This window comes from Canis lupus, chromosome 1 (genome assembly GCF_011100685.1).
Source record: "Canis lupus familiaris isolate Mischka breed German Shepherd chromosome 1, alternate assembly UU_Cfam_GSD_1.0, whole genome shotgun sequence".
Lineage (NCBI taxonomy): Eukaryota > Metazoa > Chordata > Mammalia > Carnivora > Canidae > Canis > Canis lupus.
In genome coordinates, this window is record NC_049222.1 from 42,969,554 (window position 1) to 42,983,614 (window position 14,061).

At 35.8% G+C, this 14,061-nt stretch overlaps 1 protein-coding gene across 15 annotated transcripts in view; it reads right to left on the minus strand.

Moving 5' to 3' along the window:
• SYNE1 (spectrin repeat containing nuclear envelope protein 1) overlaps positions 1 to 14,061 on the minus strand; it is a 449,233-nt gene that overhangs the window by 179,098 nt on the left and 256,074 nt on the right. For all 15 annotated transcript variants that reach the window (XM_038526343.1, XM_038526344.1, XM_038526348.1 and 12 more), the window contains 8 exons: positions 13,881 to 14,006; positions 12,402 to 12,578; positions 11,136 to 11,401; positions 7,357 to 9,517; positions 2,849 to 3,186; positions 2,514 to 2,658; positions 1,583 to 1,801; positions 128 to 387 (listed from right to left, as the gene is read on the minus strand). In XM_038526343.1, coding sequence (XP_038382271.1) covers positions 128 to 387; positions 1,583 to 1,801; positions 2,514 to 2,658; positions 2,849 to 3,186; positions 7,357 to 9,517; positions 11,136 to 11,401; positions 12,402 to 12,578; positions 13,881 to 14,006 — 3,692 coding nt within the window. The remainder of the gene's footprint in view (positions 1 to 127; positions 388 to 1,582; positions 1,802 to 2,513; positions 2,659 to 2,848; positions 3,187 to 7,356; positions 9,518 to 11,135; positions 11,402 to 12,401; positions 12,579 to 13,880; positions 14,007 to 14,061) is intronic.

The window sequence follows — 14,061 nt, forward strand, 5'->3', positions numbered from 1 at the left end:
TGAAGAGAACAGTTCCCCCCATTTTTAAGGCAGCATGATGGAACATTCTCAGACTCTAATACCATGTATATCCTTTTGGGTTATGGCCAAGTTTAGTAACAGAGAACTAAAGCAAGTGTATACTTACTTCAGGCACCGATCTTGCATTGTCGTGATTTCCTGGACAATGGATGGCTCTTCTCCAGGGGACTTTGTGGCTCCATCCTGGAGCATACTTAGAGCTTGCTGCCGCAGCAGGCCTAAAGCCAATTGCTGCTGTTCCAGCTCCAGAATGAGCGTGTCATGAAAGTCAAGAAGAGTTAGGAGTTCTGCTTTTGAGGCTTTCTCTGCTGAACTTCCCGGTAATTTATCTTGTAGCTGATCAATTATTTCAGTGGCTTTTTTAACCTGATAACAAATGTATATACTATGAAGCTCAAAAACAAAATGAAAAGGCCAAGCAATTCCAATAAATGCCACATTTGATACTAAGGCATTGAAACACATTAAGATCATGACATAAAGTCTAAATATCAGGGACTAAACATGAACAATCTCCTTAATGTGAAAGGAAAGATTTCTGGGTTTTAGGATTTAATCTCAAAATAATAGGGCAACCAGACACCACATAACACAAAGGTTTTTTTTTTTTTTAAACTGAACAGATAAAAGAAAAACTCTTTCCAATATTTATGTTGACATGAATGCATGCCTTTCAGTCATTAAGGAGGATATGGTTTAAAACATTGAAGCTTACTTAAAAGATAAAAAGAATTAAATATGGGATTTTAAATTCTTGCTCATTTTTATGGCAAAGAAAATATTTTATACTTTTTCAGGGCCAGGTAAGACATTTCTTTTTAAAAATTTGTTTATTTGAGAGAGGGAGGGGAAGCGAGAGACAGTGTGCATAAGTAGGAGGAGGAGCAGAGGGAGAGAATTTCAAGCAGATGCCCTACTTAGTATGGAGCCCCATTTGGGGCTCAGTCTGAGGACCAATGAAATCATGATCCAAGTTAAAACCAAGAGTCAGATGCTTAACTGACTGAGCCACCCAGGCACTCCATTCTTTTTAAGATTTATTTATTTATTTTAGAGAGGCAGGGGGTAAGAAAATTATATTAAGAGCCTAGCAAAAGGGGCAAAGTGGGCTTGTATTTCTTTCAAAATTTAATTGCTTGGTTTTCTCATTAAAATAATCAGACCTTAGGGAACCTGGGTGTCTCAGCTGGTTGAGCATCTGACTCTTGATGGCTCAGAGTTGTGGGATTGAACACCCAGTCAGGCTCCATGCTCAGCAGTGAGTCTGCTTGGCATTCTCTCTGCCCCTCCCATTGTCCTCACTCTCTCTTTTTCTTTATCTAAACTTAAATAAATAAACCTTTAAAAAAATCAGATCGTGACTTGGGGTTAAATTTCACATTAAATTGCACATTGTATTTCATATTTTGGTTTTCACGCCACGAAATAGAGACTTAAAAAAGAAAGGCTTTTCGTTTTCATAAAGCCAATTTCAAAAAAGGAACAAAATAATATTGCTTTTGAAAATACATTGTCATCAGCAAGGAAAGAATTATTTGGGCCCATTAATCATGGAAATTACCTTATTGTTAAAGCTCTTCCACTCATCTACTGCATCTTCTAGTATCTTCTCCTGGTCCTGAGCCACAGCACGGAGACGTGTCCAGCGCTGCCAGACAGTAGTCATGGACCTGCTTATGGCTGCTTTGCTTGCATCATTTCCAGTTTTTTCCAATTGTGAAGTTTTATCCTCAAGGGCCACAACTTTCTCATGGAAAGAGTTAACTACTGATACTAAAGACTGAGGTAGCGAGAGGATAAAAAAGGTTATGAGGAGAGATTGATTTTTTAAAAGTTTTATGGATTTCAGTAAAGCCCAAATTACCTGCAAAAGGAAATGTTCCTATATATATTTATTTCCCTTAGTAACTCTTACTTTTACACTTAATTTTTTATTCACTTAGGCTTGAATTTTTTAAAGAGGTAAGATAAATATATCTTTATTAAAAACTTATTTATTAAAAAGTTTATTTGCAACTTGAGATAACATTCTCCCAATTTCAAAAAGCAGTAAAAATGTAAGTAAACTGCATTTGATATTTAAGTATGTTACATTCCACCTTATATTGCTGTGATATATGAGTGAGACTCAGTTATTAATATCTGAATATAATTTGAATTTATTGAAATTATTTACCGAAATTTTCAATTTATTGAAATTATTTACTGAAAAGTATTTACTGAAATTTATTAAGTATCATATCTTATCAGAAGAAAATTTCTCTGAAGGTCTTTTTATAAAACTAGCTGTGCATTTCATCAGGAATCCAGAAAGGTGGTAGCATTTAATTAAATTCAAACTGTTATAAAATATGACTTAGTGTATCCTTTTCATATTTAAATGCATCCAGGTGGGAATGAAGATATATTGACCTGTCTCTAGAACTCTCAGATGCCAAAGACCCATTACAATTACAATGAAAGGATATTTAAAACAACAACAAAAAACTAACCTTGTGTTCTGACAATTTTTCTTCTGCTTCATGACTGGAAGAAGTCTTTGATAACGAAAACTCAGACAATTTCTTTTCTGCATCATTCATCAATTCAATAACCTCTTCCCTTGCTTTCTGATAATCCTGCCATTGAGCTGCACACCTTGAATAAGTAAAAAAAAAAGCTAAAAAGCAACATAAAATCACACATTTCTGTGCAGAGCTCTGATGTTAATATGTCTAACTATACTTAAGAGAGAAGAATGAATTTACATGTACATCTTTGGTATATTCCTGTTTTCCATGTGAAAATTCATTTCATTGGAATATAAAAACCAAAACAAATCTAATACCTCTGTAAGAGATCTAATTGGGCATGTGAGTCCTGGATTATCCTTTGACTTTTATCTTCCAGGGAAGCCATTTTCTGTGCCAGGTCCTCTTTTCCAGTTGGCTTGATGAGTGGGTCCAAGCTGGCTACCAGACCTTGGAGCTCTTCCAGGTTTCTGTGGAATTGATCTTCTGTACTAAAAAATTCCATGTGGCTTTTGAGATTTTCTTCTGCACTCTCCACATCTATGCCATTGCCTGCCAGTTGTAACATCTCATGAGCATCCTCAAGCCAGTCGTTAGCTGCTTGAAATACTTGATAGTACCTTTGACATTGACTGTATATTTGAGTTAAGGCAGCCTGAAAAACAGTAATTGCAAACATAATCAACTCTCATTTGCAATGTATTTTCTGTAAATAGTTTAATTTTTGCCATTTCTTTTCTAGTTCTCAGTTATGTGGATATATGTGTAAAAGTGAATTGATAAGTTGGTGGAATTTTTTTAGGTGCACTTCACTATTATCTTTTACTTTTCCTTCTGCTATCCTTGGTTTTATTATTGCAGTTAAAATAAATACAAAAGGAAACAAATAGAATAGAAATTATTGGTGGTATCTTGATTACTTCTGAAAGTTTGTTCTCTCTCTTTTAAAAATAAATATGTAATGCTTTGCAATATATGACAGGCTGAATATTTACCAAAGTGAAATAATGCCTTAGTTGGTTGGAAGTATAACACCAGTGGGAATGTAAACTGGTACAGCCACTATGTAAATCAGTACGGCAGTTTCTAAAGAAATTAAAAATAAAAACACCATATAATCTAACAATCCTACTTCTAGGTATTTATCCAAAGAAAATGAAATCATTATCTTGAAAATATATCTGTACTCCTATGTTTATAACAGCATTTTTCACTAGTCAGGGTATAGAAACAACATACGTGTTCATCCATAGATGAATGGTTAAAGAAAATGTAGTATACAAAAATAAATTCAGAATGGATTAGAGACCTAAACGTGAGCCCTAAAATTATTAAAGTCCTAGAAAAAAACATAGGCATTAATTTCTTTGACATTGGCCTCAGCAACATTTTTCCAGATATGTCTCCTCAGGCAAAGGAAACAAAAAAAAAATAAAATTAAAAGCTTTTGCAGAACAAAGGAAACCGTCAACAACAACAAAAAAAGGTAGCCTACTAAATGGAAGATATTCACAAACAATATATCCAATTAGGGGTTAATATCCAAAAATACATATAAAAAAAAACCTTACACAACTCAATACCCAAAAACCCACAAATAAAATGGGCAAAGTATCTAAAGAGATATTTTTCCAAAGACATACAGATAGTAAATAGACACATGAAAAGATGCTCAACATCCCTCATCATCAGGGAAACAGAAATGAAAACCACAATGAGATATCATCTTGTGCCTGTCAGAATGAAAATGCACCAAAAAGACCAGAAATAACAAGTGTTGGCAAGAATGTAGAGAAAAAGGAACACTCATGCCCTTTTCCCCACTCAGAATCAGGTGAGAATGTAAACTGGTACAGCTACTACAGAAAATAGTATGGAAGTTCCTCATAAAGTTAAAAACAGAAATATCATATGATCCAGTAATTCCACCACTGGATTTTTACCCAAGCAAATGAAAACACTGATTCAAAAGATATATGCACCCCTATGTTACAGAAGCATTATTTACAATAGCCAAGATATGGAAGTGCCCAAGTGTCCATTGATAGATGAATGGATAAGGAAACTGTAGTATATGTACACAATGGAATACTACTCAGCCATAAAAACAAAGGAGATCTTGCCATTTGTGACAACATAGATGAAGCTAGAGGTTATTATGCTAGGTGAAATAAGTCAGACAAAGACAAATACCAAATGATTTCACTTATATGTGGAATATAAAAACAAAAGAAATAGCCAAACAAAAAGCAGAAACAGACCCATAAATACAGAGAACTGATGACTGCCAGAGGAGTGGGTGAGGGAATGGGGAAAATGAGTAAAAGGGAATGGGAGGTACAAGCTTTGAGTTATGGAATGAATAAGTCATGTAGATGAAAGGTACAGTATAGGGTACATAGCAATGGTATTGTAATACCAATGGTATTGTAATGGTGTTGTATGTTGACAAATGGGAGCTTCACTTATGGTGAGCATAGCATGACATATAGTCTTGTCAAATCACTGTTGTATACCTGAAACTAATGTAATGTGTATCAACCATACTTCAATTAAAAAAAATAAAATATGGTATATATGAATATTATTCAGCCTTAAAAAAGAAGGAAGTCCTGTCATTAAAGAAAACGTGGATGAACCTAGAGGATATGATGCTAAGCAAAATAAGCCAGACAGAGAGAGACAAATACCACATGGTCTCACTTATATATGGAATCTAATGAAAAAAAAGGAGTTGAAATCATAGAAACTAAGCAGACTAGTGTTTGCTAGGGGGCCTAAGGGATGGAAAAAATAGAGGAGGTTGGTAAAATGGTAGAAATTATTAGTTTTAAGTTGAATAAGGTATGAAGATGTATAACATGGTGACTATAGTTGATAATACTACATTGTATAATTGAAATTTGCTAAGACATTAGAAATTAAATGTTCTCGACAAAAAATGTGAGATAACAGATATACTAATTCACTCAATGGGGGAAATCCTTTCATAGTGTTTACATATATCAAACCATTACATTGTACACTTTAAATATCTTAGAATTTTATTTGTCAGTTAATCCTCAATAAAGAGGAGGTTGGGAGGAAGGAAGTATAACACCAAACTTCCAAACTGTCATTCACCATACTAAATAGCAATTTCTGAAAATGAACTAGTATCCCATAAGTCTTGAATAGAGACTAAAACAAAACAAGTTTAAGAATGGAAAGCTGACCCCATAAAGTGAAATCCATTCAAATGCAGAAGGAGAGATCATAACCAGCCAGCAGTGACTGGACAAGACAAGCCATTACTATGCAAGCAGACACAGAAAGTACATGCAAGATTAGCACTTAACGTGGAAAGGATGTAGATGGTCAAGCAAAGAATCAGTGTGGACATTAATAATACCCCTGGAACCATGACCTTTAGTTACTGGGACCGAGACAACCAATAAGATTATCAATCACAAGATGGCAGAAGTAGGGACACCTTAACAGATTCAAGATTTTGGTTCAAAAAAATCAATAAATCAACAGAAGCAACCTTACAGGACAGATGTTTCTCAGAAATGAAAACTCCAGGTAACTTCTGTCCTGATTCTTCACCCTAGATTAAACACTCTATAGCTATAGGGAAATTATAAAAAGAATTTAACAGTGACCTTGATTCAACACGAAAAGGTAAAAGTATACTAAATAGACTATTGTTTAAGAAGTCAGAACTTTAGCTAATGAAATTTCCCAAGATTTTACCCAAATATTAAGATTAAAAAAAGATTTACTATTTAGTGTTAACCAATCTATATGGAAAATACAGTTAAATCTTAGCTATCAGCTAAGATTCTTCGGGGTCTACTTCTGTCTCCATCAGGCCCTACACTGAGAGTATAAATCTAAGAGGGAAATATTATTATCCTTCTTCCACAGAACAGAAGCTGAGATTTGAGGAATGTAAGTCATTTGCCCAAGATCAAATAACTGATAATAAAACCCAGGTGTGCCTTACTCCAAAGCTTTAGCTACTATGTTATCCTAAGGAAAACGGTCTTTTATCTAAATGGCTGGTTGAAATTCCACAGAACTAGGAAGCTCTGTGCATGTTCTCAATTCTTTGTTATTCCCCAAGTAAAGTCATGAACGAATCTTGTAGTCTTGCTTCCTGCTGCAGGGGACCAAGAGAAGATGAGGAAAGGATGAAGAGAAGGGGAAACTGATGAGGAACCCCACAATAAACATGGCTTGGAATCAGGTCAGGATTGCATCATGTCCACAACACCTCCTTTGGAGGCTCTTCATCTAGCACTAATCTTAGAAATGTCAGGCTTCACATTGTTTAAGAAGGGCATCACTAACTATTCATTGCTAATTAATTAATTTCAGTATTAATGTACTCATGTGTGGTATTGATTATATTAGTGCTTTCATGCATTATCTCTCCTAAAGGTGAGAGAGAACTGAGGTAACACAGAGAACTGTGTTATAACTAAGGAAAAGTAAAAGTCTGGAATACATGAGATTAATGCCATGCATATGAGCAATAAAGATGTTGAAGATGATTCTATATAGTGTCAAAAAAGAAATATAGGGATGCCTGGGTGACTTAGTTAAGTGTCCGACTCTACTTTCTCTTAGGTCATGATCTCAGAGTTGTGAGATGGAACCCTGCATCAGGCTCTGCACTGTGCATGGAGCCTGCTTGAGATTCATTCTCTCCCTCCCCCTTCCTATCTAAAAAAAATTGAACGAAGCATCTCTAACCAATAACAAAAACTAAGAAATTTCTCACAACTGTTTACAAATAAGCAGAGTAGAAAAAAGAAAAGAGAAGCCCTAGTATACTAACCTGTCTGGTGCGTAAAGCTTCCTGAATGTCTCCATCCAGCTCTGAGAGCTCAGCAAGAGTGTGCTGTAAATCAGCAGAAATTAGCTCTTTGGCTTTAGTGAATTTCTCCTTCTCCTTGTTACTCAGGGCATTCATTATTCTCAGGCTGGACTGTACCTCTTCTTGATGAATCTGGATCTTTCTGATCTCCTCCTGGATGTCCTGTAGGCTCAGTTCCAGGCAGACTGGCCCACTCAGCTCTGCCTTTACACTCCTTAGCCAGTCCAGGGAGCGGCTCAGCTCTGTCTGGAAGTCTATACTCTGTACCATGCGGCTCTCACACTCTGTCACCGTCGCGCCAATGGCAGAAGTCAACAGTTTTAACTCCTCTTGCCAGGACTGGATCTGTTGCTTTGCTTTCTCATAAGCCAAGGGATCAAGATGTGGAACCAGATCTTCAAGATGTACAGTTACTCGTTTTAGTATGATTTCTGAATCCTGAAGACTTCCTGCTAGTGAGTGATACATTTTGAGCTTTTCCTCTGCAGGAAGTGTCTCCTCATTTACTTTGGACTGCTCTGTTTTCACAGCCTCTAGTTGTTTTTCTAGCTGGTGGCACATCTTTTCATGCTCTTGATATGCACTGGTGGTATCTTCCAATAAATTCACTCTTTGTTCTGCTTGTCGCTTCAGCCTGTGGTACAAGGTGACAAGGTGCAGCATCTTGTCTGGCTGCCAAGGCTGACCTGTGCTTCTAAAACTTTCTTTCTTCTGGTTCAGTTCATCCACTGCCTCCCCGAGGCCTGACACCTCTCTCAAAAGGGCTCTGCAACCATCCTGAAGAGACAGAGCCTCTTCAACTATCAGGTCAGTGGGGACTTTGTTCATCTTTAAGAATTGGTCTTCAAGTTCACTCAGAGATTGAGTTGTCAACTCGATCAAGGAAGCATACTCTTTCCGAGCAAGAATTGCTTCTTGGACTTTATAGAACTTGTCTTTAGCCAAGGCAACAACTACATTAAATTGCAGGGGCAGAGCATTTAGCTTTTCATTGAGGTAGGAATGATCAACTTCATTTAGTGATGGCAATATGGCCTGCCCAGTTCTCTGTAGTGTAAGCAGGAGATTTTCATATTCTGGAGATTGTTCAAGAATGTGTTGGTATTTGGCCAGCTGTGTATGAAGCTCAGCACTCTCATTCATTAGATTGATTTCAGGAAATGTAACAATATCTGCTTGTTTTAGCCAATGACAAGCCTTATCAAAATCTTCCTTAAAATGCTTCCTAGAAACTAAATTTTTTTCTAGTTCTTGTAGCCGATGGCTACACTTTTGTAAGACAGTGTCATAGACACTCTGCAACTCCTGGAGCTTACCCAGTATTTCACTCTTTTCCTGCTCTGTGGCTCCTTTCATTAATTCACGACCCTGAGCCCAAAGTCCAGTGACTTCATTTTGGTAGGTCTTGAGGCTGGCTTGCGCGCTCTTACATGTCTTAACTTGTTTGCTCACATCATCTGGTAACAGACAGATGTGCTCACGGAACATTATCTTTCGCTCATGTTGCTGAATTTGGCTGGTCGCCTGGAACACTGCCATAAGGAATTGGGTTTTCTCGGATAGGGCCTTGTTTAAGTACTTTCGTCTCTGGCCCACTAAGTCACTGAGACAATTCACATGACTCTGTGCATCAGAGAGTGCCTTCTGGATTATCTGCCGCTCATTTAGGCCAAGATCAGCCATCACCCTGTCAGCGTCCTTAATCAGTGATTTCAGGAGCATCTGTTTGGCCTCCAGTTCACTGCAAATGGCAAGGTGATCCATGAGGAGGTTCTGAGCCACATCTGGTGGGGGACTCTGCTTCAGGGCCTCAGAAATGTTGGGCTGTTGCTCCTCTGCCCACTCCATTAGCTCCTGAAACCTGGACCGCACCACATTTAACTCCTCCAGGTTGGTGACAGACACTTGGATTTTCCTTTTAACAAGGTCTTCAAGCTGAAACCAACGTTGTTCAAGGTGACTTGTCTGCTCTTTGACTAGTTCTTTGTCATCTAAATTCAGATGTTCTATCATTTTTTGTTTTTGATCTTTCAGATCTTCAATAGCCTGCTTTCTCTCCTGCAGTGCTAGGGCTAACTTTTTCAAAGCTTCTAGGTGGACAGCTGTACTCTCTGCATCAGACCTATAAATATATTGAAAGAAAACAAAAAACAAATAGCTTTAATTAATATCTATGTTTGTTCATACCATGTTAAATTATATTTCAACAAATGTTTTCTTAAAGCGGATGTTCTTAGCTTACAGTAGTTCAAATTCACATTTATTGAAGAGGTTCTGTGATTATTATGGAATACAAGACTCTTATTTCTATATCAGAAGTTGAACCAAAACAAGTTGCCTTGATATTTCTCTGTGTTTCTTCTTCTGCATTCTTAAAGAAATAGGTTGGGGATCCCTGGGTGGCTCAGTGGTTTAGCGCCTGCCTTTGGCCCAGGGCATGATCCTGGAGTCCCAAGATCAAGTCCCACATCAGGCTCCCAGCATGGAGCCTGCTTCTCCCTCCTCCTGTGTCTCTGCCCCCCCACTCTATCATAAATAAATAAATAAATCTTAAAAAAAAAGAAATTAATAGGTCATTCACAAGTCATGTGCTTTCCTACGAGAAGAACCTCTAATAAACAATATAGTACTAATTTAATCTGTAAGATATAATCAATGACTTTAACAGTCACTCATCTATATAATGAGATTTTTTTTGCTTATCATTAGAAATCTTTAAAAATACGTGTGAAATACAAAGAATTCTCAACCCTTTAATTATAAAACACACATGAGAAAAAGGAATCTTATAAGTCTCTTTCAATTATAAAATGATCAACTCTGAAATGTGAGTAACAGGGTTGGGAGGTAGAATGATGAGTTCTGTTTGGGCCTTACTAGATCCGAGTTGTCTGTGGGCCAACCAAATGGAGATGCCTATTATAAACCCAAAATATGGGTTTCTGCTGATATCAACTAGATTTGTTCTAAAGGCTAGTAGGATGTTTAGCATCAATGAAAAGTAAACAAATCAGAAAATAGTGCACCTTTCTAAAAAAAACCTCTATAATTTAATTACATCTAAAATTATGTTTTCCATATTAATTGCTACAAATTAATAAATGTAGGCAGAAAAAGTGAAGATTTTAACAATTATAGTGATCAGAAGTACAGAAAGATTTCCATATGAACCCCATATATGTGGCAGAAAAGGAAATTCTTTTCAAACAACAAGATAAGAGGGGTTCAACTGCTAAAAAATCACAAAGGACACACATTAATTAAATTTGGATTGTTCACTAATTTCTAGAATTCCACAAGTACAAGACAACTTGACGGAATTATAGAGAATGCACTACTTTACAGAATTGCCAAAAAACCTACAGAATACATAGATTTAAGAAGGATTCATTTTATGAATTGATAGATGATAGTACTATAACTGATGATTAAACAAAGCTAGAAATATTCTTGAGATACTCTTTAAAGTTACACTGTAACAGTCTTTGAATATCCCTTAAGGTCACAGGGGGAAATGGTACTGTTTTCAAACATTTTCTTTTTACTCACTGGTTAAACTGATACTGAGCAAGAAAAACCATGATTCTGTACCCATATGGCATGAGATTCTTAATAATGTTTTATCGGAATTTATTATGGTAGACAATAGATGTTTAAAATGTAAGACATTTTTGAGTTTTATAAAGATTAGGGAATTTCTGGTTTAGCATTTTGGTGAGTCACTAGAGAATTGTTGTTACCTGGCTAAGTTATCCCATTCTGTAGTAAATTTTTCTAAGAACACTTCAACAACATTCATACAGTCATGGTAATCTCTTGTTCTCTGAAGATCCTCTTCCCTTTGCAAGCACAGATTGTTAGACTGAAGACAGAGATCTAACCATTGGTCATTTAAGTGACTTATTTCCTTGTGTTCAGGAGACTCCTGCTTCTTGGTTAACTTATTCACCCTTTCTGTAATAGCAGTCACTGATGCCTGTTTGCACTGTAGCTTCTTAACAAAATCCTAAAGAATAACAATAATAACAAAATAAATGATGTATAATAACCTCCCCCTCCCCGTCCAATAAAGACAGAGTGAGACATAGATATAATACCTCCAAACACTTCAAGTATCTGAAGAATGTATAATGAATGAGTCATGGGAGACAAAGAGGAAGTCTAAAAATCATACCTCTTTATGAATTTACAAATTTCAAGTATATAAGAATCAAAGGGTAACTGTGGTATTTTCCTTCACTATGCTATTTTGAAAAGTATAAAGAAAACTGATAAATGTGAAACTAGACTATAGTCATTAAGAAAAAAAAGGTAATACTTTATCTTAAAGTACAGCCCTAATTTTCTTAAAATTTTTAAAGTTCATTTCTTTTGAGAAAAAAATCTAATTTTTTTAAAAAAATCTAATTTATCTCTATTCTTCTTTCTGCATATGCAAACAATATTCCAGTAGAAAATATAATGGCTCACTATCATGACAAAAATAAATCTTAATGTTTGTTAAAAATCTGGTATAACTTCCAATGAAGTTAATAAACTAAATAATTTTCTGTTACATTTAAGGTGTATGTAAATATACAATATAAATCCTATTTATATTATACTTAAAATTAATTATATATTAATATATGTTTTATGGGTTAGATATATTTAATTAATTGATACATTTACAATCCTACAGCTTTGGCAATATCATGATGAAAGCCTAGTAAATAATAAGGCTTCGTGTTTGTTTAGTGGAAGTACCTTCTGGCTCTATTGGCTAAACCATAACTGCTTTATTCAAAAACAAACTACAGAGTGAATGTCCTTCAATCCAAGTAGTTAATTGGGGCTCCAAGAAAATATTTGAATGTTTGCTTTCTAAACTGTCCTTTCCTGGCACTAAATGAAGGTTATTCTGATTCTATCTCATTCCCTAAATAGCTCTACTAATGTTGAAGGACTGGCTGCCACATACCACTCGTCGTCTCCTTTATCTCCCCTGGAGACTCATTAATTCCTACCTTCACTTGGGAAACCATGTTCTGTGCAATGTTGAGCTCCAGTTCTGAGTGCCTCCTCTTCATATTCTGTAGTTGCTGATCAGCATCCTGGAGGTAAATCCAAAGCTCGGCCTTCATGTGCTTGATCTCTCCCCAACCCTGAGTTAAGTTCTGTGCCTGGGCAAGCCTTTGTTCAATCTTGAGAGAACACAGAGGCAAAACTTAGCAGCAGAGATAGAACATTTAGGTTTAGTGAATCAGAAATGTGATCCTTCAGGCTGCCCATGTACACAGGCCAAAATACATGCACACACACACACACACACACATACACACACTCTATAATAAATCCAAAACAAATTTTTATTTGCTTGAAGTAAAGCAGATTTTCTTTTTATATTTTCTAAAAATTTTAAATGTCAAAGACTTATGCCATGTGATTTCAATTAGTTGTGAAGCTCCAGAAGTTTTAACAATTAGGTCAGAGTTACCCTAGTGGCTTTTTATGGTGGGCATTTCAGTAGACACAACTGCTTGACGGACTCATGAATTTAGTCTTGGGATTAACTAGAAGACTTATATTGTTCTCTCTGGTACATTTGTTGATACTTACCAAACACCAAGTAATTGATGCTTTGAATATATTTTTAGATCAGCTTCACTGGTTTTCGAAACCACATAATTTATTTCAATAAATAATTTCTTTAAAAAGATGTATGAATTATATCACCTTTCATAAGGATTTAAAGAGAGGTTTGTTTTGGTAATATAAAAGTAAAAAAATCTACATTATTTTGGTAATTTTAATATCTACATTAGTATTTATTATTTAATTTCTTTGATACTTTTTTCTTTTATATCCTTTTACTATTCTGTGAATATTCAGTCAATAAATATCAAAACCAAGTATATTTTTCTTTTCTTTTTTAAACCTAAATGTGTTGCCTTGACAAGTTTAAGGCAGCAGTGATGAGCACATGGCTCCTGTGCTGCTATCTGCTGTGGACAAGTACTGCAAACTCCTTACAACACTTTTTCCACTGAGCTGAGATACAGCTTCAGAATCCTTCTCAATACTACACTCAGTAACCACCCATGGATTAGAAGAATCTTGACGGATAGCATGCTCTTTGCCATCCTTGATACAAAGCAAGAATCAGGACCTCTTCACATTATTACCTAAAGAAAAAGTTGGAAAAGAAAAAAAAGAACAAAAATGTGACAGGAAAATTTAGAAAAGAGAAAAAGAGAATGGTAATTAAGGAGAAAGGAGGAGCGGAAAGAGGCATTAATGATCGGCAGTGCAAGGGGACTAAATGTTCCAATTCAGTGGGATTAGATCAGGGTGCTTACTGTCTGTGACTTAGTTGAAATTCAAATATCTATTTATTATAATGACTATAAAAGCCTTATAGAAAGAATAATCCCAGGAGATATCTTCTTTCACATCTCACATCAAGCAAGAAACAGACAAATCCAATGTGATTTTTAAACTTTTACCATTTGCTCTGTTTGTTGAATGTCTTTTGCTGTGGTTTTCACTGAAGAGTTTGACAAGTCACACATGGAGCAGAGGAGATCTAAGTAAGTCCTTGCCTGTTCCTGCAAAGCTCTGAAGTGTTTGACCTGAAAAAAAAAACAAAAACAAAAAAACAACCCGAACTTGTCAGAGTGAAAGAGA